General features: G+C 26.3%; 1 protein-coding gene across 2 annotated transcripts in view; it reads right to left on the reverse strand.

Annotated features, from left to right (window-relative positions):
- The window catches only part of LOC101236730 (multiple epidermal growth factor-like domains protein 10), a 130,626-nt gene that overhangs the window by 60,587 nt on the left and 45,828 nt on the right, over positions 1-24,211 (reverse strand). For both annotated transcript variants that reach the window (XM_065803432.1, XM_065803433.1), the window contains exons 3-8: positions 23,625-23,728; positions 16,240-16,332; positions 15,824-16,067; positions 10,562-10,682; positions 1,744-1,880; positions 1,450-1,671 (exon numbers count right to left, since the gene is read on the reverse strand). In XM_065803432.1, coding sequence (XP_065659504.1) covers positions 1,450-1,671; positions 1,744-1,880; positions 10,562-10,682; positions 15,824-16,067; positions 16,240-16,332; positions 23,625-23,728 — 921 coding nt within the window. The remainder of the gene's footprint in view (positions 1-1,449; positions 1,672-1,743; positions 1,881-10,561; positions 10,683-15,823; positions 16,068-16,239; positions 16,333-23,624; positions 23,729-24,211) is intronic.

Genomic DNA, 24,211 nt, shown 5'->3' on the forward strand with positions numbered 1-24,211 from the left:
TGTTAAATTAAAAATAAATAAATAAAGAAAAAGAGTGAAATTGATTAGGAAATAGTTTCAAATGTTAAAACGTTATAAAATGTTAAAATCAAATATTAAGTAACTTTATTATACTTAGTTATAAAGAGATATCAAAACTTTAAATACAACAATTTTTCCTTTGTGTTTACATGGAGCAACGTGTTTAAAGCATTATGTTTTTAAAGTAATTTAATATACTTCAAGTCAACTCATTTTTTAGAACAAAATTTCCATGTACATTACTAATGTAATGTAGTTTTATTATGCTAATTTCGGTCAACAAAGTTTAATAATTTCTTTTACTAATGAAAAATAAAAAATTCATTGTTATTAAGAACTCACGTGATTGAAAATGCAACTAAAACGTTTAAAAAAATGGTACTTAAGCATTTTGAAATAAAAGTAAATGTAATTTTGAAATTCATTTTGAAATGAAAAAAAAAAGTGATTTAAAATGTGACTGCAATGATTAATTTATTTTTTTTGATACATGCGCATTTTGAATTTGAAAAAAAATTTGCTTCATATATAATACACTGTAGTGCGTTCATTTTTAAAAGCAGTGTATAATTTACGCAGATTTTTAAACATAGTGCACTTTAAATGCTTTTTTAAACCATAAAGAATAAAATCTTAATTGTTCAAAATATCATCAAATTGCCTAGTCGTCTGGCCGGGCAACCAACAGGCACTTTTTTCAAAATAATTAGATTTTAAAATAATTAAACATTCTACATAATAAGAACATTTTTTTTATATAATTCATTACTATTTAAAAATTAAAAAGCTTTTTTCATTTAAAAACTCATGTTTGTATGTTTTTATTTTAGATTTTTGGTTGATTCGAAATGGAAAAGAAATTAAAGATAGTATATTTGTATATTTAGGTTGAATTATTTATATTTTGCAAAACAAATAAACATTACCTAAATTTAAATTTTGAATCAATATCGGTAATATAAATATAATAATATAATGTTATTTTATTTAAATATAATAATATATATTACTTCAACTTGATCAAAATTGTTGATAACTATTTATGAAATTATTTACAAGTTGTTTACTCAAGTTGTTGTTAAAATGAAATTTAGATCACTAAAAAAATTTTAATTTAATTTTAATTTAATGTTAATTTGCTAAAATTTTGAAAAAAAGTTTTAAAATAATATTTTTGATAACATAAAATCCATTTAAACAAAATATTAATAAAACTTTTATTTTTTATTTATGGAAACTATCCAAACATTTGAAAAACCATTAAGTTTCAATGGAAATAACTGTATATTTAAGGAAAATTTTGTTTATACGCGATACAGGAACTTGCAAGAAATCCAGGTCTCAGACAATTTCTGTAAATAAGTCAAAACATTTTTATCAATAAAAAAGATAGTAAGAAAATAAATTTAAAAAAGAAAACATTCTTACAGGCACTTTCCACTAAACAGACAAGTCCCATTAATACAATTACAACTTGTGTTACAAACTGCTGTGTTGTTACTACAAGGTGTTTCACAAAGTATTCCAGCCCAATTTTCAAGGCAGGTGCAAGTTCCATCAACATTATTGCATTTTTTTGTACTATTAAGATAACATTTGCATGGTTCTAAGCAAGATTCTCCAAATGTTCCATTACATGCAGTTTTACATCTAGATCAATAAAAAAACTATAAGAAAAATAAATGAAACAAATGTAAAAACAAACAATAAGGAATATAATACTGTGAATCTGTATATCCAGGTTTACAATGACAAATTCCATTTACAGGATCACATGCTCTGTAGTTGTAACAGTTACATTTATTAGCACAATCTTGTCCAAAAGATCCTTTCGAACATGGGATTGCACAACTTTGGCCCTTAAAAATAAAAACATGATATGGGTATTGTACAAAGTGATTTTGTAATACAATATTTTATTTTAAAATATTGTATTACAAAATATTTTTAAAATATCAAAAACCACATTGCTAATTAAGAGTAATAAAACATTTTAATGCATAATAACAACATAATCAATTACTCAAAATTTCATTGTATAAAACCTTATTTTACACATTATATCATATGAGTTAATTTGTATGCTTGATGGAATTATATGCTTTCAAATCACTATAATCAAACATAAAGGTTGTTTTTTGCTACTCCTTTGTTATGATGGCAAAATGCATTTTAGGACGGTTGAACGACTACATACTTAACATGTATTCATATAATATGTCATTCCATAGGCTTTTGAAAATGTAGATGACAATTTTGACGATCATTTTTGCAATATGACATTCCTCAGAAGCACTTTTATTAAAAAGTAAAAAAAAAATATATTTCAAAATATTGAAACATAGTAATTTCTAAATGTGTTAATTAGCCTACATAACAATCTGCATTTGTCAACAGCAACAATGCACATACAAATTAGTTAAAAACCATCAACAGAGAATGTTACATCTTATTAGAAATTCTGATGGACGACAAATAAATTCACAATACAACTGCAGCCACGCTGAGGCATTGAAGCTAGGTGATGATTGGATAAAAAAAAAGCGTATCCAATGGAAAAGTTTTTGGTGCATATCCAATAATAAAATATAATATTCCATTGGATGTGGAAAGAAGACAGCAAAAATTATCAAAATACAAAATCAATCAAAATCATTTAGCAAGTACATTGTTATGAATAAAACTCAAACTAAAGCCAAAACTCAAGCAAAAGCCAGAAGTCAAAAAGCATCTAGGAAATCATTCAAATAAATTTTCCTAGAAGAAAATGCATTGCCATGTATCTAGAAAATGAATCATACCTGAACCTTGAAATGATCACTAAGGCATTTTAATTATCGTAAATAAGCAAGGTAAAAAATAATTTTGTGACAATAGGCATAGATGACACAAGCCACAAACTTTATGATGTAAAGGCAGACCATACAACTATTCAAGGACCAAACATTAAGTGCAGAACATTTACAACATTACTTTTACCTGATTGGCTAATATTATTAAAATACTAGTCAATCAGGCAACAACTCTGTAAAACCATATAACCATTAACTGGAGTGTTTTAATTGAGTTTCCTTTCTGAGTAACTTTAGTGCGGAAGAAATATAAGAATCAGTTTCTAGATTACCAACAGAGCCAGTGAATTTAAATATACTTTTAATATACATGTTGATAAAGTCCATCTATAACTATTACTTGGCAAGGTGTGCCTTTTTAATTGATGTCTGATAAAGACATGCACCTTTTGCTTGGTTTTGCTTTTTTCCGAATTCTGAATTCCATGCAGAAGAACATTTGTCAAAGACCTAAAATGATTTTTTGGTGATAAACCAAAATCATAACATGTCCATTATAGACAGAATGTTTATAAGTCTTTTTCTACAACATGCTCTTGTTTGGTTTTTTTCACAAAGCATAATCCAATTCTAACTAGCTGATAAGTATACTCACGAGGAACTGTCAAATATCCACATGAAACCTTTTAAGAGCAGAAAAAATATCCCCAGCTGCCATAAAAGCATTTTCTTCTGTTGATTGTCTGTAAACAGAAACTTCTTGTTTAATTCTGTCACTTTGTAGCTTATGAAGCATGAAGTAATCGAAACTGACTGAAAACAAATGCTTGCAGACTGCTATCAACCCTTCATTGGTTTGCACAAGGGCGTTTTTGGTATCATGGGTAACACATTGAATTCAATTGGGTCCATGCCCTGATTTCATAGATTTAAATTGTTCTAAAAATAATTGCAGATTATTTGAATCTTTATCTTGCACAGTTCGGTTGTGGTCTCTTAGTCTAATTGTCTTCCCTTTTGTAAAAACATTAACAATATTTCACCAATATAAAACCTGCTAAATAAAAGAAGATGTTATATGAGCTCTTTTTAGTTTCAGAGCAGCTCATTAAATAATCTTAAAACAAGTTGCGCACTCTGTAGTTTAAGTCTAGAAGGATAATTAAGAGCATGGAATATAGGAACATGGAGCATAGGTTGTTTTTTTTTCATACTGATATAGGTTTTTAACATCAGAAAAGGAACCAATGGTTTTATTGTCAATTTTTGACATTTTTCAGATATCCAGTTGTTAGGTAAACATTTAAGAAAATGAACTGTATCAAAAAAATAAACCAAACACGCTGATCATCTAATGGATGAATGGCCAGATGGTCAGTAATTCTTTTGAAAATTTTGCAGTATTGCTGATTGATTTTATGATTGTCTATTACAGATCCTAAACTATAACTTCTTTCACAACACTGAATTAATACATTGACTTTAGTTTGTAAACAGGTGTAACAGAAACCATTAAGCTAAGTCCACCATGTAAGTATTTTATGATTACACATAGCATAGAAGTTATTTTAGATTCTGGATCATTTTTTGCTATCTCATATAAAACTCCACCTGAATAAGCAGCCTGAATAATTGGTCTGATTTTCACCAATCAATATCAAAAGCATTTTTTTGATGATCACTCTTTAATTTTTTAAAATGTTTTTTGTAATACAAGATCAATGTTTGTGGCAGAAATTATAGGATGCAGCTTTTGTTTACTTGAACGGACTAAAAAATCACAAAGTTCATAGATCATAATTGCAGTTATAAAAAGACTCATAAGCAAAGTAATAATTATCTAAAGAGAAACTTTTGTTACACAAATTTTGTTCAAATTGTCTTGTAATAAAATTCTTTTGCTTGATAGCACCATTGAATTCTAATTCATATTCTGAAAGAATAATTGTAACCTTTTCAATAATATCATTAACATGCAGATTATAAACTAAATTAATAGCTTCAAAAAACTATGTATAGAAGAATAAGTCATTGTTGGAATTCAATATATTGATTAATGGAACACTAATGCCATTTATAAAAGCAGAACAAGTTAGTGATGAACACAATATACACTCATTGTAAACAGTTATTGTTGTGAAGCATTCTTCACGACAATAACTGTTTACAATGAGAGTTATGACAAATCTTTTGACATAAAAATGAAATTATCTTTTTGCTAAAATATTACAATATTTACATACTTTTTGTGTAATTCATTGTCAGGATAAAATTCAGAAAACAAATTAATTTTGTCTTTATTAAGAAAATAGTTAAGTTGGTGATCCTCAGGCTTAGATTAGTGAAGCACTGATTTTGGTGTTGGTAGACAAGAAAAAGTAACATTAAAATATTTGGTGGTTGAGTATAGATGCCAGCAAGCTTAATCATTTCTGCATTTTCAGGCCAATGTTTTTCACATATATAAAATTTAGATCTATAAAAAAAAATTTTACGAAGAGGAAGCACGCTTATCCAATAACTCTTAACGTTGAATAAACGTGCTCCACAAACTTTTGTTTGTCTAGTTTTTTTCCCAACACTTCAACGCTTTGGAACTCTCTCCCATATTCATGTTTTCCTGACTCATACAACCTTCAACTTTTGAAGTCTTTTGTCAATCCTTTCCTTGCTTTGTAATTCTATTCTTTTTTTCTAGTAACTCCCAACTTAATAGTGGTTGCTTGCAGTCTTGTTGGGAGTGAATCAAAATAAAACAAAAGGAAGTTGCCCAATAGAGTGACTATTGATTTTTATCCACAGTTCAAGTTTTAAATGAATAAATAATGACTGTAAATTGCTCCTGAAAAGTGTGTACGATCTAATTATGTAATTAGTAAAAACTTTTGAAAACTAGTTAATATTGGCCACAAATGATTTAGTTGAATTGATGCCATAAAAATTACAATTGGCAATTCCGATCCTGCGATCATTGTAAGACCAGACAGCCTGTAGTCTTAGAAACAATTTATTTTACCATTAATTCTTCTCGATCTCTAAAACTTGTTTAAATAGATGAGACATTTTTTTCAGTTCTGATTATTTGATTTACAATTAAGTTGATTATGATTGTTTTTAATGTTCATCATGTAATTATAATTATGTTCTACTACTAATATATATGCGTATATATATATGTATATATATATATATATATATATATATATATATATATATATATATATATATATATATATATATATACATATATATATATGTTGATGTAGCAGCACTCCCTTGTATGACTCGCAAGGGAGTGCTGCTACATCAACTGAGGGTTTGGTTGGGGCAGGCAGTCTATCAATTAATAAAAAAAAAAATTCCGGTCTTGCATTTTAATTTTTGTCAACAAAATACGGAAAAACTTTCTGACAACCAGTTAAGAGTTATATATATATATATATATATATATATATATATATATATATATATATATATATATATATATATATATATATATATATATATATATATATATATATATATATATATATATATTATATATATATATATATATATATATATATATATATATATATATATATATATATATATATGTATATATATATATATATATACATATATGACATCGGTCTTTTTCACCCCACATAAAAAAAAACTCAAACCTGTTAGTATGGTCAACGCAAGCAGCAATGATAGTCAAAGTCAATATGAAAAAAACATTTGAAATGAAAAAAAGAATTCAAACAATTCAACTATTGTGGTTAAAAGAATATTCTTGGCTTAGGTACAACAAAATATCAGAGTATAAATATCAGGTATAAAGAAGAGGCAACAAAAAATATAAAAAGGTTTCTAAAAGAATTTAACAAGGAACACAAAAAAAAATTGAGACAGTAGGACGAACAATGAATTCGAGGATGTCATGATTTGCTTAAATTGCTAGGAGAAGTATTATCACTCTAACTGATCAACAGATAACTACACTCCAACAAAAAACGAATTTAAACAATTTTTATTCATATTAGGCTATATCCTATATATTGAGTGTCGCTAAGCTTCGCAAACCCACAAAAACACAGTACATTCTTGGAATGGATTGACAAAAAAAATTAGAAAAAGAAAATAATAGCAAGTTGAGCAAAGCTTAACAGGTCAAAACAACATTGTCAGAAGCTCAAAAATACATTCGCAACTTTTGTTTCGAAACATGTATGGTGTGTTAAAGGAGGGAAAACCATTTTCCGATTACAAGATTTTAGTAAGATTAGATAAATCAAAAGATGTGAATATTAGGCGAAAATATAACATAGAAAAGGAGGAGTAGATTTTGGAATTATCAGGTGTTTTATTAAATGAACTCTGAATGCAAGTCTCTACCGCCAAATTTTTTAGCATTATTGTAGACAAATCTACTGAATGTAACTCAACCTAATGCAATGCAACTGACAACCTTAATATTAAAACTTTTAAAAAATGAAATGAAATGGGATTCTCCACGGAAGCCTTTAGTAATAGTTATCACTGTAGAAGGTCTAGAAGATGAATCTGAAAGCAAGGAATTAGTACATAAAGAAGATGAAATATCCTACTTATTTAGTGATAGTGACGACGATAATGACGAACGCAGTTATGAAGGTTTTATTAAGTGAGGAGGAACCGGACCACTACAATAACCAACTAATAGTACAGCAAAAAATATAGCGCCACTAATGGTAGGTATAACTACGGATCGCATAAGTGTTCTAACTGGGCGGAGACATAGCGTTCAATAACAATTTTCTCACTTACACACATTGTTTGTCGCATCGATTGCAGCTGGCACTAAAAGATGCAGCCAGCAAGTCAAAGAAACTCCAAACTATGCAACTATTTTGCAAGCAACTCTTCATGATTCATAGAAATTCTACTGTTATATCTACAGTTTATCCTAACGCATGCAAACTTTATGATGTAAAAGGTATTTTGAGAATTAAGTATTATTAAGTATTGATAATATTGATAATCATGATGTATACAACTTTTTCATGAAAACAACAATAAGTCACATAAAAACATGTTAGTCAATAACATAAAAGCCTTTATTGAGGACGAAATGCTATGTCAACAGCTCAAATATAAACTAACAGATTTTAAAAATATTTTAACAGAGTGGGTATTATTAAGTAAAACAATGGCAACTTGGACGAGTGCAAGCTCAAAATCTTTTCCGCCACTATCTTGGGCACAAATAGCGATAAATATTAAACCAGATAAATTTACTAATCTTTTGTCTCTGATTGATTTTTTTTATTGTGCCATAGCTTAAGTTCAACAGACACAGAAAAAGACTTTAGTGCATTGAAAAACATTAAGTTAACTCAAACAACATAAGTCAGTAACAAGTTGTTAACAATGACATTGCGCATCAAGATTGACAGTATTGAAATGGAAGCATATGATTCAACAAAAGCTTTCAATTAGATATAGAAGCTGCACAAGAAGGTGAAATGGTAAAATTAGGCTTGACTTGAAACAGACAAAAAGAATGAAAAGCTTTCATACCTACCTGGATCCAGGAGGTTACATAAAAAGCGCATTTATCAGCAAACAGAGAAAAGTCATCAGCACAAGGACTGTCACAAAGTAAATCACAAAAAGAATCCCAGTTAGCTTTAGGATAGTAGTAAATAGTGCAATGATAGGGTGAGTTTGAAGAAGGAAAATGTGATAAAAGATTTATAAAAATTATTGCATGGTTGGAACCACCTAATAGAGAAAAAGGAGAAATTGAACAATTCAGAGACACAAATCAAGGAGTGAAGGTAAGTAATTAGGACTGTCTGGAAAACTCTGAGTAAGAGATTGAGAAATGCAGAAGTTATGAGCTTTAGTGCAGTGTCAGTAATGTTAGAACCAAGCCATTCAGTGTGATGAGCATCAAAGTCACTAATAACTTCAATATTGGCAGAGAGGTAAAAAGAAAGGGCATGGTCAATTTGACTAGAAATTACATCTAAAAGAATGCAGTTTTGGTAAGAAGGAGAATGATAAAGAACAATAGGAAAGGTGATATAATGAAGAGATGCTAAGTGGAAACACATAAAAGAATGATAAAGGGATTCAAACCTGATTTTTTGACAAATAGGTGAATTGATGCATAAGTATACGCCCAGGTCAAGCATGGAACAATTAGAGTTTTTGCAAATTAAAGGATAGTATCCATCAAAACTGAGATCTGAAGAAGGAATTAATCTCACAAAGAGCAAGTAAGTCTAGTGAAATTTGCAAGAGGTAAGATTCAACCGATAAAAGCTTTTTCCATGGACCACAAATATTTGTGAAAGATATATTGAAACAGTAAGGTGGTGGGAATTGTTTTTTATGTTTAACATTTTTGTTTACTTTGAGCAATGATTTAAAGTTGGTCATAAAGTTGGTAAAAGTGGGCAAGTTTAAAATTTGCTAACTTTGGGCATGATTTAAAGTTGGCAAAAATGGGCAAGTTTAAAGAGATCTTGACTCATTCTTAGATAAAGTTATCTGAGCTCTGTAATTGTCTTAGTCCCATTAATTAACTTAAAGTTTGCTCATTATGTGGCCTCAACAATGCACACTAAAAGCATTAACAGGTACACCATCCATACATAACATGACACTGTTAATACTATAATAATCTTTTACTGTTAATAGGATCAAGAAACCTAACTACCAACCGGCCTCAGAACCATTGAACTGAATTTTAGAGCTGTAATATCATTAGGAAATAACATTGAGAGTTGCATAGCCTATCAGTTAGACACAAGCAAAAATCTATGAGTAGAGTCAAGAAGATCCAGTATTCATCATCCTAGGCAGAAAACAATGTAAACAGGTTTACATCTATGCCAACATATTTAATACTATTATGATATTACTTTTAGTGATTGTTTTGATACTTAAACATGATACTTAAAAAAGTAAAAGTAAAAAAGTAAATGTAAAAATACTTAAACCACTTTAATTAGTTACAGAAAACTCTTTATAACGTTCTTGCTGACGATAAAACATGCGTTACTTTTAAAGTGTATTGTATTGTTATTGTAAAAAGCTATAAAACAACTATAAAACAAACTGCAAAGTTGTTTTGGCTTAAAGAGCTTGTGTTCATGTAAAACAATTTCATGACACATTATTGCTTCTTTATACAGTTTATAACATTTTTACCATAAAACACATTTAAAATAAAACGAAGTAAATAAATAAAATTGTTTTAATTAATAAATTAAAACTTAAAATATATACAAAAAAACTTTAAACTTCTTATTTTATTTGCGATAAAACATGTTTATAGACCATACGAGTCTATAATCTAAAGACCAAACTAAATATATTGGTTTATAAATATATAGCTAAATCGTATATATATATATATATATATATATATATATATATATATATATATATATATATATATATATATATATATATATATATATATATATATATATATATATATCTATATACACACACACAATTATATAGCTATATAAATATATAGCTATATGTTTATAGATATAAACCAAACGAGTAAGATCAAAGCAGTAAAATGTTTGAAAAAGAAAAACAATGTTTTTTTGCTTAAACTAAAGCAAAAAACTTAAAAATTTAAAATTTAAATCTGTGTATATATAGTATAAATATAAATATAATATAAATGCAATAATTATATAGTGCAAAGTTATTTATAATAAGATAAACTTAAAATTAAAACTAAATATTAAAAGTACCTTCCATCCAGGCTTACAATCACATGTTCCATCAATATTATTACATGTTGCATTATTTTTACATGTACAATTCATACTACATCCTTGGTCATAAGTACCAGCAGGACATGTTTCATTACATCTAAAAACAATTTAAAGTTAATTTACATCATACACTACCACTAGTAAATACTTGTTAAACCGCAATTATTAAACTTTTTTAATGTAAATTTTATTCAAAATAAAAGGTGTATTTAAATTCATATTTTTATCTATAACTGTAAAAGATTTAAATAAGAAGCAATAAGTAATGTTTAAAATTTCAAGTGTTTAAAAAGTGGTTTAAAAAATTTGAAATAATATAATTTTAAATCATGTTTCAATAAAAAAAGTTCACAAATTATGGGATAGCACAAAATTCAGTTTCACAAGTTAACTAGTTTAGCAAGTCATAGTATACTGCCAGTGGTGTTGCAAGGGGCATTAGCACCAGGAGCCAAAATAGAAAAAAGGTGCCTTTTTGTAGTAAAAAAAACAATTATTTTAAAGAAAAAAAGCTGTTAAAAATAAAAAATTAAAGGTTTTTTTTTCAATTTTTTTATAACCCTTTCAATGGATTGCGTTAAGGGCGAAAGCCCTTTTTGGCCCTTGTTGTATAAAAACTGAGTTTCATATTCAATAATTATTATATTTTATATTTATCAACATTTATTTTTTAGTAATAGATTTATAAATAAAATTATTAGTAATTCATGGGTAAAATAGAAAATTAAACCTGCCTTTTATATAGTTATTTAGTAAACTTAATGTCTCTTTGAGCAAATCAGCATTAACTTAACCTTCATCAGTGACCTTTCATGCAGATAATAAATTAAAGTAATTTTTATCATAAGTAATCTTAAAAATACTTCAACTAAGTAACATTAAAATATGGTTTTAATTTAGTAAATTTTCATAAAAAGAATTTACCTTCTTTTTGTGAATGGATTTTACTTTATTTTAAAATTTTACACGATAAGAAAAATTAGGTTAACTGAAAAAATTTAACGATTATTTCATTTTAGATTTAAATTTATTTTCCTCTATTTTTTTGAGATTACTTTCTACATGCCTTTTTATATAATATCAAATACATATTAAATACATATTAGAGTATATATGAATACATAATATATAATATGAATACATATTAAAGTACAATTGAATTTTAAATCGTGTTAGCTATTTTATTTATTTCTAATTAGAGAGATTTTTGAATTATAGAAAGTTGATTTTTTTTTATATTATTCTGTTTCTTTTAATATTCTGTCCAATTAACAAATTTTTGTAATATTCTGTTTTTTGTTTAAATTATTTTGGTGAAGTAACAAATAGAAACAAAACAAATTGTGATTCTCAGGCTAAAATACAAAATATATTATGAATTTTAAACTTTTAAATTTTTTAAAAAACAGCTATTTAAAACAGTTTCTTATGTCTTTTCTAAACAGTTATTTTGCATGTCTAGATGAGTTTGTACATGATATAATTTACGTTTTCATGTCAATAATACCGTTTACAACTTTATATTTCTAAAGTGAGAATAGCAACTGTAATTCTTGAATACAACGATATATTCCTTATATTTAAACATAAAATGCTTTGTTCAATCTTGGTTTTGTAGTATTGTCAAAAACATCAACACTCTTTATTAGTTTTCTTTTCAGTTTCAATAGGATCATGTCCATAAATTTCTGCAATAATGTTCTCATCTTATGATTTGGTAACAATGCAAATGTCATATTCTTTGTGTACTAACTCATCAGCTGTGAGGTTAAAATCTAAATTAAATTTTGTTTTTAACTTTTCAAGACCATATTTTAAGTTTTCTACCTAGCTATCACTTTAGCCATAGACATTTTTAGCCATCTCTACATCCACCATAGCCATCTCTACATCCACCATAGCTATCTCTACATTCACCAATGACAATCATAGAAAGGATCATTGCTTTTAATGACATTTCTTTAAAAGCATGTTTTCAGTTAAAACATGCTTTTAACTGCTTTTAATGACATTCTTGGTTTCTTGAAATATTTAATCTTAAATGAAATCGCTTTTGTTAGCATAAACATAGCCATCAAGATAGAAAACTTAAGTATCTTGTTCTCTTTTTCCAAGACAGCAATTTGCTTTTTCACTGCAAGTTAACAATATTTGACATTAAGAGATGGGATATTTCCTTGGCCTGTAAGTTGGGAATTTGAGGTTGTATTCAGAGGGAAAAGGGTTCATCCAATCAAGTTTAGGCAAATTTGCTGTAAAATAAACATATATTGTAAAGTCATAGTCATAAAGATTGATTAAAATAAAATAAGAAATTAATTTACTTTTTCTTAATTTTGGCTAACCATCCATCCTAAGGTTGAAAATTTTTGAAGCTTAACCCTTTTGCAAAATATAAAGTTTTTTTTTTATCAGCAAACCACCAATTAGAACATTTTTAGATCTAATTCATTTGAACCATTTAAGTGCAACTTTGTTGACTTGATATTAAATATATCAACTTTTACCTGTTAAGCCTGATTTCCTTGATAAAAAGCATATAAGATTAAGAGTGTTTGGTGGAACATCAAAGATTTTCAAAACTCCTTTAATTTACTTTCTCCAATTACAGTAGAGCTTTGCATTTCTGTTTTAAATTGATATCTTTATGGAGCCTCCTTGGTAACATGATATTTTTGAAACAGAAGAATAATTCACTCTGTTTTTCAAAAACTCAAAACATTCAAAATTTAAAAAAAGAGTTTGATAGTTTGGCTTTTTACACATTTTGCTTTAATAAAAACACCTCCCTAAGGCCGAGAAGGCCTTATGCAATGCAGTTGAGGAGGCTACTTTAATTGTGGTTACAACCCTCCCTCAACCTTATAATTTTAAAACACTAATCTTGATCAAAAAGGCAGCTGTGCTGAAAAACAAGTTGATCGTAGTACTACCAGGGACGTGGTGGGGATTGAAATTGGAACTTCTCACTTTAATACTAATATTTTATACAACATTTTATTAAGTAAGCTTAGTAAACTGTGTATCTTTTTTCATTTGATCAGTTTATTACAACTTTTATTGTAAAGAAACTTTTAAAAATAGTATTAGCATATTTGTTTAGCTATAATTGTTTTTAGAGAGCATTATTATGATTCAAAATAATATTGTAATGTTTTCTATAATTTTCTGTTATGTTTAATATTGTAATGCATTTAATAATAAAAAGTAATAATTATTAAGACTTTTTATTGCTACTTTGATATCACTAAAATTTGTTTATAAATTGAGACTTGTTTTATATAGATTTAGAACTTATTTGTTAAAGAAGACTATTTAATAATTTTAAAACTCAGTTTACTGTACTCATTTAATAGATTTTATGCAATGTCCTTCTAAACGACAATCATAGTTTTATTATTAGCCAATACATTATTATAAAAATAAATTTTTTAAATTTTATAGTAAACTTTAATGGTCTTAAATTTTAAGGATTTTATATTTTTATACAAATTAAACCTATTTTTATATTCCTTAAACTTTTAATCCTTTTTAGTCAACAAATAGGTAAACTTCAACACAATTGGAGAAAAAGTTTGTTTTTTTTTAATTTAAAAATTATGTTTATGTTATAAATTAGAAACACCTATAATTACAATATAGTTTACTGTCATAATCACAAACCAGTTTTTATAGTTAATTGTGCTATTGCTTATACTGATTTTGACATCATCAATATTAATAGTAACAACTTTGTTATGCTTATAATCTGAGTTGCTTTTTTTTAAATGTAATTATAAACTTTTTATCTTTAAGTTACTTAATACTTAATAAAGTTGTACATCTTTTTAGCTTTTTTCAACATCGTACCTTACAACACTGCCTCTCTCTGCAATGAGAGTTTATTAATGGAGAGAGCAATAATGGAACCCTCTTAGCTAATTCTTAGGCATTTCTCTACCCACAATCAATAATAATCATCTTTTACAAACAATTTATATTTTTCTTGAGTCGTTTACTGCATGTAATCTAATAATTAATTAGAATTATACTTTGTATAATAATTTTATGAACACTTAACACTAAAACTTCATGAGGCATTGTCAATACGCTTGCAGCTTGTTTTTAGAATAATTCATTATTTCAAGATGTTAGGTAATGAAGTTCAATTTTGTAGTTGATAAGTAAAAATAAACTGCATTTTATTTTGTATTGATTTTATATAATTTTATGTTTTTAATGAATCTAATTATTTAGTACAGTGATACTGTCTTGTTTAAAGGAAAACAGATTTTATAAGGATTATACATTTAAGAACTTGATATATAACTTTATAAATGCTTTCTAGCTTGTTTTTATTTTTACAAACTTATTTGTTAAAATATGGTTTTAATATAATATATTTTTAGTTTTAATATTTTTTGACTTTGAAATTTGATTTTTAAGATCATTAGCTAACAGTTTAAAAAAAAAATTAATTCTTCACAATTAAGGTAAGAAAAAACTAATATTCTGGTTTCTAAATTACAAAATTTGTTTGTAATGTTAATTACTATGTTATTGCTAATTTGTGTAATAAATTTTTGTCTTTGCAATTAGCATTTCTTTCAGATGTTGACTAACACTTTTCTATTTCTAACACTTCTCTATAAAATAGAGTAACATTCTCTAATAATGAGTGTGTCATTTGATATTTATGAGAAATCACAAAATCCTGATTATTAATAAAACCATTTAAATGTTGTACTCTTAGTATACGTTGAGTATTGTTTGTTAATACAGAAACTTCCTTAACTTATTTACAAAGTCAATAATGACTTGTATTATGGGTCTTAATGGCTTGTTGAAATAAAACAAATTTGTTGTGCAGTAAAATGACCTTGTTTCAAAGACCTTTGTTTTTTTTATTTGGATTTGGAAAATACCATGTTTCTGCTGCTAAAATATTGCTAATAATATTAAAAATAGAGGAAACCTTTGTTTTTAATATCCTATTAAAAACAAAGACTTTCTCTATTCTGAAAAATTATCATTCTTCATTCATATTGTTTTCTTATGGAAATCTATACATGTATTAATTCTATTTTGTAATATCTAGAATAAATGTTAAATTATAAAAACACTTCTTTATAATAGAAGTGAAATGAAGTGTTTTTATAATTTAACATATATTCTAGATATAGATATCATAATATAATCTATATACATAACTTTTTTGGTTTAAACTAAAAACTTTAAATATTGAAAAATCAATTATACCTTATTCCTGTATAGCCTTTAAAGCAAATACAGTTTCCATCAATGTGGTTGCAAGTGCCATTTTCACATTGACATTTGTTTATACACTGATTACCATAGTAACCATTCTTGCATTTTTCTCCACAATCATTACCAATCCATCCTTTTCCACAATAACATGTTCCATTGACATTGCTACAATTGCCATCGTTTTTACATATACAAGACTTTTTACAATCTTTTCCATACATATCATATGGGCACTCTCAAACAAATAAAACAGACTATGTATTATAAAATACTACAACAAATAAAAAAAATATTAACAAATAAAACAGACTATTTATTATAAAATACTAAAATAAACATAATTTTATATAAATTGATTCATTAAACAAGTAAAAACATATTTGAATTTTTATTTCAAACATACTTACTATTCTCACAGTTTGGACCAAAGAAACCATCATCACAAGAACAATTTGACGGACTTATGCAAAAGCCATTTCTACATCCCTTACCGCAATCCGCTAAAGAGCAATTTTAATATATATTTTTATATATACATATGCAGGGCTCATAATCAACTTTTATTTCCGGACTTTAATATTGAACTTTTTTTGTTCAATAAATACTTAGATTAGGCAGACATGTCAGACAAAACCTCACAAAAAAATTAACTTTAAAGAAAGAAGTGCAATAGCGTGTCATTCCTGACCACGCATAGAATATTTCGTTTTAACAGCATGTTTTGACAACTTTTCAAGTGTTTTAAAAATGCGCTGATAATTGAAAGAAAATTTAAGAGATAACTTATCCCAAAAACAAAAATTTTAAAGAATGAGAAAAAAATTTAAAGTTAAAAAGGATAATATATATATTAAAAAACCCTTTTATACTAAGTGAAATGCTTTGTAAATTATTATAAATTATAAATATATTTGTTACATAAATTATTTTTAGCTTATACTACTATGTTAAATGTAGTAACAAATTACTTTTAACCCAGGACAAGACGGTCCCATGCTATAAAAAGGTCCCTTGGAGACTTTTAGAATGCTGCTAAAAGAACAGAAAAGACAAATAAATTGTTTTTGACTCAATTTTGGAGTCAATTTAATTTGAATACTTTAATTTTTTTTTTATCAAATCAAACTACAAGTTTTGGCTATTTATGGCACTTACTGACAATAAGTGGATTAAAAAGGTCAACTAATTTTTCCCAATCAGAAGGCACAGGTTTTTGCCCTATAAACATGACTTCTCGATTATAAAAAGAGAGTCAAGAAGGTAGAGCCTATTCTATGCACAGTGTTCCAGAAATAAAATAAACTATATTAAAATAAACTATATAACATAAATAAAATAAACTATATTAAAAAGTAGTAATCAAAGAAAAATTTTAGTGTAGAGAGTTCATCTCTGGTTTACAATGTTAAAATATTGGTGGTCAGTCTACTATAAAAAAAAACTTTGCCTTATTCGAAATGATGAGTATACCCAAAAACCAACGAACTCAGCTTGCAATAAGTAAATTTCACTACTTTCAATACAATTGTGAAAACATAGGTCAATGTAAAACCAGTAAAATTATCGATGGTATTGTCAAACATACTTTTGAGATGAAAATAGATACTCAAAAAAGGGTGAACCTGCCAGAACAGCTTATTTACCCAAACAAAATAGTTCCATTCAATGCTAAATTGAATGACTTAAAAAAAAGTATTAAGTATATCCCACATGATCATATTGACTTTTCTAATGAACTACTTGAGTGGCCTTCAGCAGAAAGCAGCAACGGTGAGGCAGACAATGTTGGGGAAAATGATATATGAAAATATAAATATATTTAAAATAATATATTTAAAATAAATATATTTAAAATAAATATAAAAAAATGTTTGCTTTTAAGGTGAAAAACATTATCCCCTTCAAAAAAAAAAATAATTTAACCATTAACAAAAAATTAACGAAGAGTGTAGTGCAGTTTTTTTTAATTTTCCAAAAGTTTACTTGTAGCCCTTTTAACATATACTGATTCATATAATGTGTTACAAAAGTAAATATAATTGACACAATACAAATGTAGATTATCAAATTATAGTTAGCATTTGTGATGCTCATAATGCAATTCCTTTTACAGAGAGTTACAAGCTGTTGGAAATTTTAAACTGATTAGTTTCGCTTTGAAGTTGTTGACAAGTGGAGAGGAGATTAAGTCATCTAGCAAGCTATCTATCTATTCTATGTGTTAGCAATTTTATTGTTAAAAAGGTGAAACAAGCCAAATTGTTGCTGTATTTTTCTTGGTGGCCTCTCTCCGTGAGCTCTTAGTGGAATTGTAATAAGATCTAAACTATTTCAATGTTTCTCTCAATTTTATATATATACATATATGTATATATATATATATATATATATATATATATATATATATATATATATATATATATAAATAGACATACATATAAAATGGGTGGTTACTAAACTTCCGGACTAACTTTAACTGACTTTTAAATGCCATAAACTAAACTTTTTTTTTCATTCTTATATCCATTTTAAAGTTATATCTTATATATCAATTATATCCATTATTTAATTCTCTATAAGTTAACTTAGTTGTTTTTAGATAATTAACAAAAATTAGGATAATAATGATGTCCATGCAAGAAGAGATAAGAAAACAGATTTCAAGTTCTATTTGAATAATAAATTGCAAGGTCAAAAGTTCACAGTAGATCACTTCCATGCTGAACAAATTCCAAGATGCACTGTCTATGATATAATCAAATGTGCTGAGAATGGCTTTTGGACACATAAGGGTGCAAGTGGTCGTGTGGCCAAAATCATGACCCCCAAGGTGATCAAGCGTCTGAGAACTGTATTTGACCACAGTGACCAAGTTTCGACAAAGCAAGCCGTTCGAAAATTTGGATACAGTCATTCACATTTCATTAAAACTCTTGCCATGTACACTGAAATCAAAACTTATACAGGGTATACCTGATTGGCAAGAGAGCCAGATTGAGTGAATCAAAACTTTATTTTGAGAGTCCTTATCGCAATTTTCAAGGAAAATCCTTGATGACAAATCTTACTTCACGCTGTCACACTCACCGATAAACAGAAACAGTACCTACTACTCTAGCGACAGAGACAAGACTCCACTAAGCGTTAAATTTCACAAAAAGTGCAAGATTGAACCTAAGCTGCTTGTCTGGCTGGCCGCTTTTGATAAAGGTATTTCCAAGCCATTTTTTGTCCCCAGCGGCATTGCAGTCAATAAACCCATCTACGTAATGGATTGTATAAGGAGAAGATTAGTGATGTTTATCAATGCTCATTGTGTTGATGGTAATTATGTATTTTGGCCGGACCTGACCTCATTGTATTATGCCAAAACCGTGACCAACTGCTGAGACTCATAAGATCATATTTGTCAAAAAAGTTGGCAATCCACTAACCGTACCGAATTGTCACCCAATCAATGATATTTGGGCTATTTTGAAAGGCAAGGTGTATGAGGGTAACAGGCAAGCAAAAAATATGAACCAAATACAAACTAAAATAAAGTTTTGTGTGAAAAAATTGACCTTACCCTTGTATTTTCACTTTTTGGGTCAACTTGTTTTTGAATTGGTTGAATTCGAAGAAACAGACTGGTTGAAGACAAACTTAATTAAAATAAATAACTAAAAACTCTATTTAATTTAATGATATTTTTATTTAATCTCTACCTTAAAAACTATGGGAGTAATGGCCCTTGAAAGTATGTCTAGATTTTTAGACCACCTGTTACAAAAAATCCGTTATATATATACACAGTAGCGTCCAAAAGTTTGCACACAGGCAAAACAAAAAAGGAATTTTACTAATATATCAGCACATACTTCACTAAAGCCAACATATTATATACGAATCAAAAAGTTTTCAAGTTTACAATTATGTTTTAAACAAATAATGATTATCTAATTAACATTTTAAAATTGGTATACAAATCAATGATTTTTCATAAGTTCAAAAATTTGCGGACAAACGTTTTTTTAAATAGTACAAATTTTTCAACAATATTTGATCACAAATTTATATAAAAGCAAAATCACATTAGTGTTTTGTAGGATATCCTTTACAATCAAGAATGAGGCATGTAGTCAACTAAATGAATGCAAACGTCAATTATAATTGAGTCCCATATTTTCTTTGATTTTATTAAATAAATCAGCATGACTTGTAGACTTGATTCCTTTTATTTGACAGTTAACATGTTCCTATAGATGTTTAATGGGATTTAAGTCAGGTGATTGGGATGGCCACTTTAAAACATAATCTTTTTGAAAAACTCTAAAACCCATTTAACTGTATATTTGGGATTGTTAATCTGTTGGTGTATCCATCCTCGAGGCATTTTATCCTTTGCATGAAAAACATAATAATCTTACATATATCTTTGTACTTTTCTTGATTTATAGTCTCAGTAATTCTATGGAGCGGACAAACTCCATCCCGGCTAAAGCATCCCTAAACTATTACATTACCTCCTACATGTTTTACAGTAGACAGTTGGTATTTAGGACCTTATCTTGTACCTACTGGATGTTGATCATACCTGACTACATCTGATCCGTACAGCATAAACTTGCTTTCATCACTAAAAAGAATTTTTGACCATTGTTGACTACTCCATTATAGATACTCTGATGCAGATTCCTTTCAGGCGTTACAGTTTTTCAAGAAAACTAATGGCTTTTCAGATGGACATCTTTCAAATAAACTAGCGTGACGTAAACGACACTTATAGTAGAAATACTACAATTAATTCTTTAGAAACGTCTCATTTGTACATTTATATCAATAGCTGTCAAACAGGGATTTTCTTTGTTTAGTATCACAAGCTTTTTATCCTGATAATGCGCTGTTTTGCGTGGGATTTCTGATTGATTTTTATTCTTTGTAGATCTAGTAAACTCATATCTCTTCATAATTTGTACAACAGCAGACTTACCAACTCAATAAAGCTGTGCTATTTTATAAATTGAATTTCCATTTTGAACTGATCTCAAGATTAATAATTTTTTTACTGGAGATTCTTAGATCCCATGATCTCAATCACTTATAAATGAAGTTTGAAAATTATTTCCACAAAGTATTTATTTATAATCTTATACTGCTGACTTAAGTGAGCAGTGTGGCGTTATACTGAAATAGCCTGCTGCTGGGGGCTTCAGTACATACATTGACTGACAAATAGCCTGACTTGCAGTGGAATGCTGCTACATCGTCTAAGGGTTTGGGATGGGGCAGCAATCTTTTCATTTATTATTCTTCGTTTTCTTCTTTTTTTTCTCTAAAAAAGCCATATTAATTTAGATAAGCAAAAAAACTACCTCTAAAAGATTGAGGTCGGCAAATTATCGCCAACCTCATTTTTTCTAATTCCGAGGGTTGATATATATATATAAATATATATGAATATATATATATATATATATATTTTATATATATATATATATATATTTTATATATATATATATATATATAATATATATATAAAATATATAATATTTATATATATATAATATATATATATATAAAATATATAATATTTACATATATATATATTTTATATATATATAATATAAATATATATATATATACATATATATGTATATATATATAAAATATATATATATTATATATATATAAATATTATATATTTTATATATATATATAATATATATATATATATATATATATATATATATATATATATATATATATATATATATATATATATATATATATAATATATATATATAAAATATACAATATTTATATATATATAATATATATATTTATTTTATATATATATTATATATATATATATATGTATATATATATATATATATATATATATATATATATATATATATATATATATATATATATATATATATATATGTATATATATATACTAATAATATATATTACTAATAACAGAAACAAATTGACAAAGTTATCTCCTTACAAAAATATGGTATCAATATTAATTTTATTCAGAGAAGTTCAGTTTATTTGAATTCTATTTAACTAAATTATTTTATTAACTTTTTTTGGCTTTCCTTTTTAAAGTTTTTTGTTTTGTTTTTATTTTTGCATTCAGTCCTGTTTTGATTTTGTTTGAATAAAGACACTTCATTTAATTTGAAAAAAAAGATAAAACTTTTCAAGTAAAAAATATCTGTTAAAGGATTATTTTGCTGAAAAATCTATTTTTATTTATGAAATGGAAAAAACAAACTTGGTTCTCATAAAAAAGTAATAAATTTATTTGCATCATACGGACAATGTATGTTAGACAACCATAAAATCCAGAAATTATTCCAAAATTGTAACAAAAAAAAAGGTGGATCAGTTAAAATGTAAAAGTGAAATGCTTTATTATATGATTTTTTTTCTGCCTCTGGTGTAGGGCCAATCTATTTAATCAACAATGAAATGTCCAAAATGGATTACTTATCTTTAATTCTGTTAGGCTGCTGTATGTTTAAGATAAAAAAAAACTTAAAACAAATGTAGTCAGGACTTTATAGACCACCCATGTAATATTTTGTTTTTAAAATTTAACCACAGCTGTTAACTTGTTTTTAAAAAATTTGAACATTAAAAGAATGAGTTTTAAAAAATCATTTTATATTATGTTAGAAATAAACAGCTTCAAAACTTTGATATTTTCTAATGTTTTTATATTATGTAAAACATTTTAAAATATAGTAACAAATTACTTCTAATGTTTGTTTACAATAAACACATTTTATTTGAAATAACAAAGAATACTTTGTATAAATTTTATTTATAATTTTATTTTATTCACACAACAATCTATCTCTTCATATTGAATTTAAACCATTTAAAATATATTTTATGATTAAAAGTTATTTTAAACAACAACCGCATTTTCAATGAGTATTTTTGTGTTAGAAACATTCAAGTCAATATAGTCAAAACAATAACATGATTTTTTGAATCCAAAAAATCAAAGAAAGAGAATATAAAAATATAAAAAAGAAAAACATAAAAAATACTCATTAAAAATGTGGTTGTTGTTTAAAATTGTCATAACTTATAACTTTTTTCTCTTTTATAAACATTAAAAAAAAGACTTGTTTTATTTAAAGTGTTAATATTTAATGTACTTTAAGTCCCCAACAAAATGTACTAACTAATGTACATTTTGTTGGGGACTCGTCGAAAAAGTTTAAATTTATGAGTTATGATTATTTTTATTAGATTACTTAGTAATTAGATCATTTAGTATTTCAAAAAAAATTGTTTTAATTCTGCTCTATTGTTGAAATAAAAAGTATAACTTAACAAACATTTAAATTAATGATTATTTTAACTGTTAAACCAACTGTTTAAAAATAAAAAACCTGCATAAAAAGAATAAATACAAGAATGCAAAATAAAATTACAATGAAGTTGATATACTGCTTTTAAAATACAACATCATAAATGTGTGCCTTTAAACAGCATTCTCAATCAGGATGTTGGTGGATACATCACAACTTCCTCTAGGATACCAATGTTTTGATTTTTGCTTCAAAAGAAACTACTGTATTGATTTTATTATATTTTTTTGCTTTAAACAATGTTTATATATATATATATATATATATATATATATATATATATATATATATATATATATATATATATATATATATATATATATATATATATATATATATATATATATATATATATATATATTATACTTGATCATGCTTTAAACCTTTAAATCAATATTGTTTAAAAAACTTACGGATACAATAGTCTGTATTGTTTAGCTTGAATCCATCAATGCATCTCATACTTTTTCCATAGTCAGTAATATAAATGATCTGAGTTGTTAAATTGTACACTTCTCTAAAAAGCATTATTAACTTATGAACAATAATTAGAAAATTATATATAAAAACAAATTCTAAATAAACAGTGAATGAAAAACAGTGAACTAAATTAAAAATTTGTTTAAATGTATTTTTCTAAAAAAAAAAAACAACTGTCAGTTTTTGTCAATGTTGTTTGAAATATCATTAAAAAAGATAAAAACATTCAAAATTGAAAGTGCCTGAAATCTCAATCTTGCTCTTAAGTAATGGATGAAACTTCAAAAGTTTAGAAATTTATAGTGTTCCTGGGTATTACAAAGCTTTTAAAGTTTATTCTGCAACAAAAATTACATCAAAAGTAACAATAAAAGTAACAACATATATATGTAAGTTAAGTAATGTATATAAGTTATTTTACAAATAGAGTGCTTAATGTTCTTAAACAACAGATAAATATTATGTATATATATATATAAATAAATGGAAGACTTTCTCTCGCCATTAATTTTATATATGT

Source organism: Hydra vulgaris, chromosome 08, assembly GCF_038396675.1.
Source record: "Hydra vulgaris chromosome 08, alternate assembly HydraT2T_AEP".
Lineage (NCBI taxonomy): Eukaryota > Metazoa > Cnidaria > Hydrozoa > Anthoathecata > Hydridae > Hydra > Hydra vulgaris.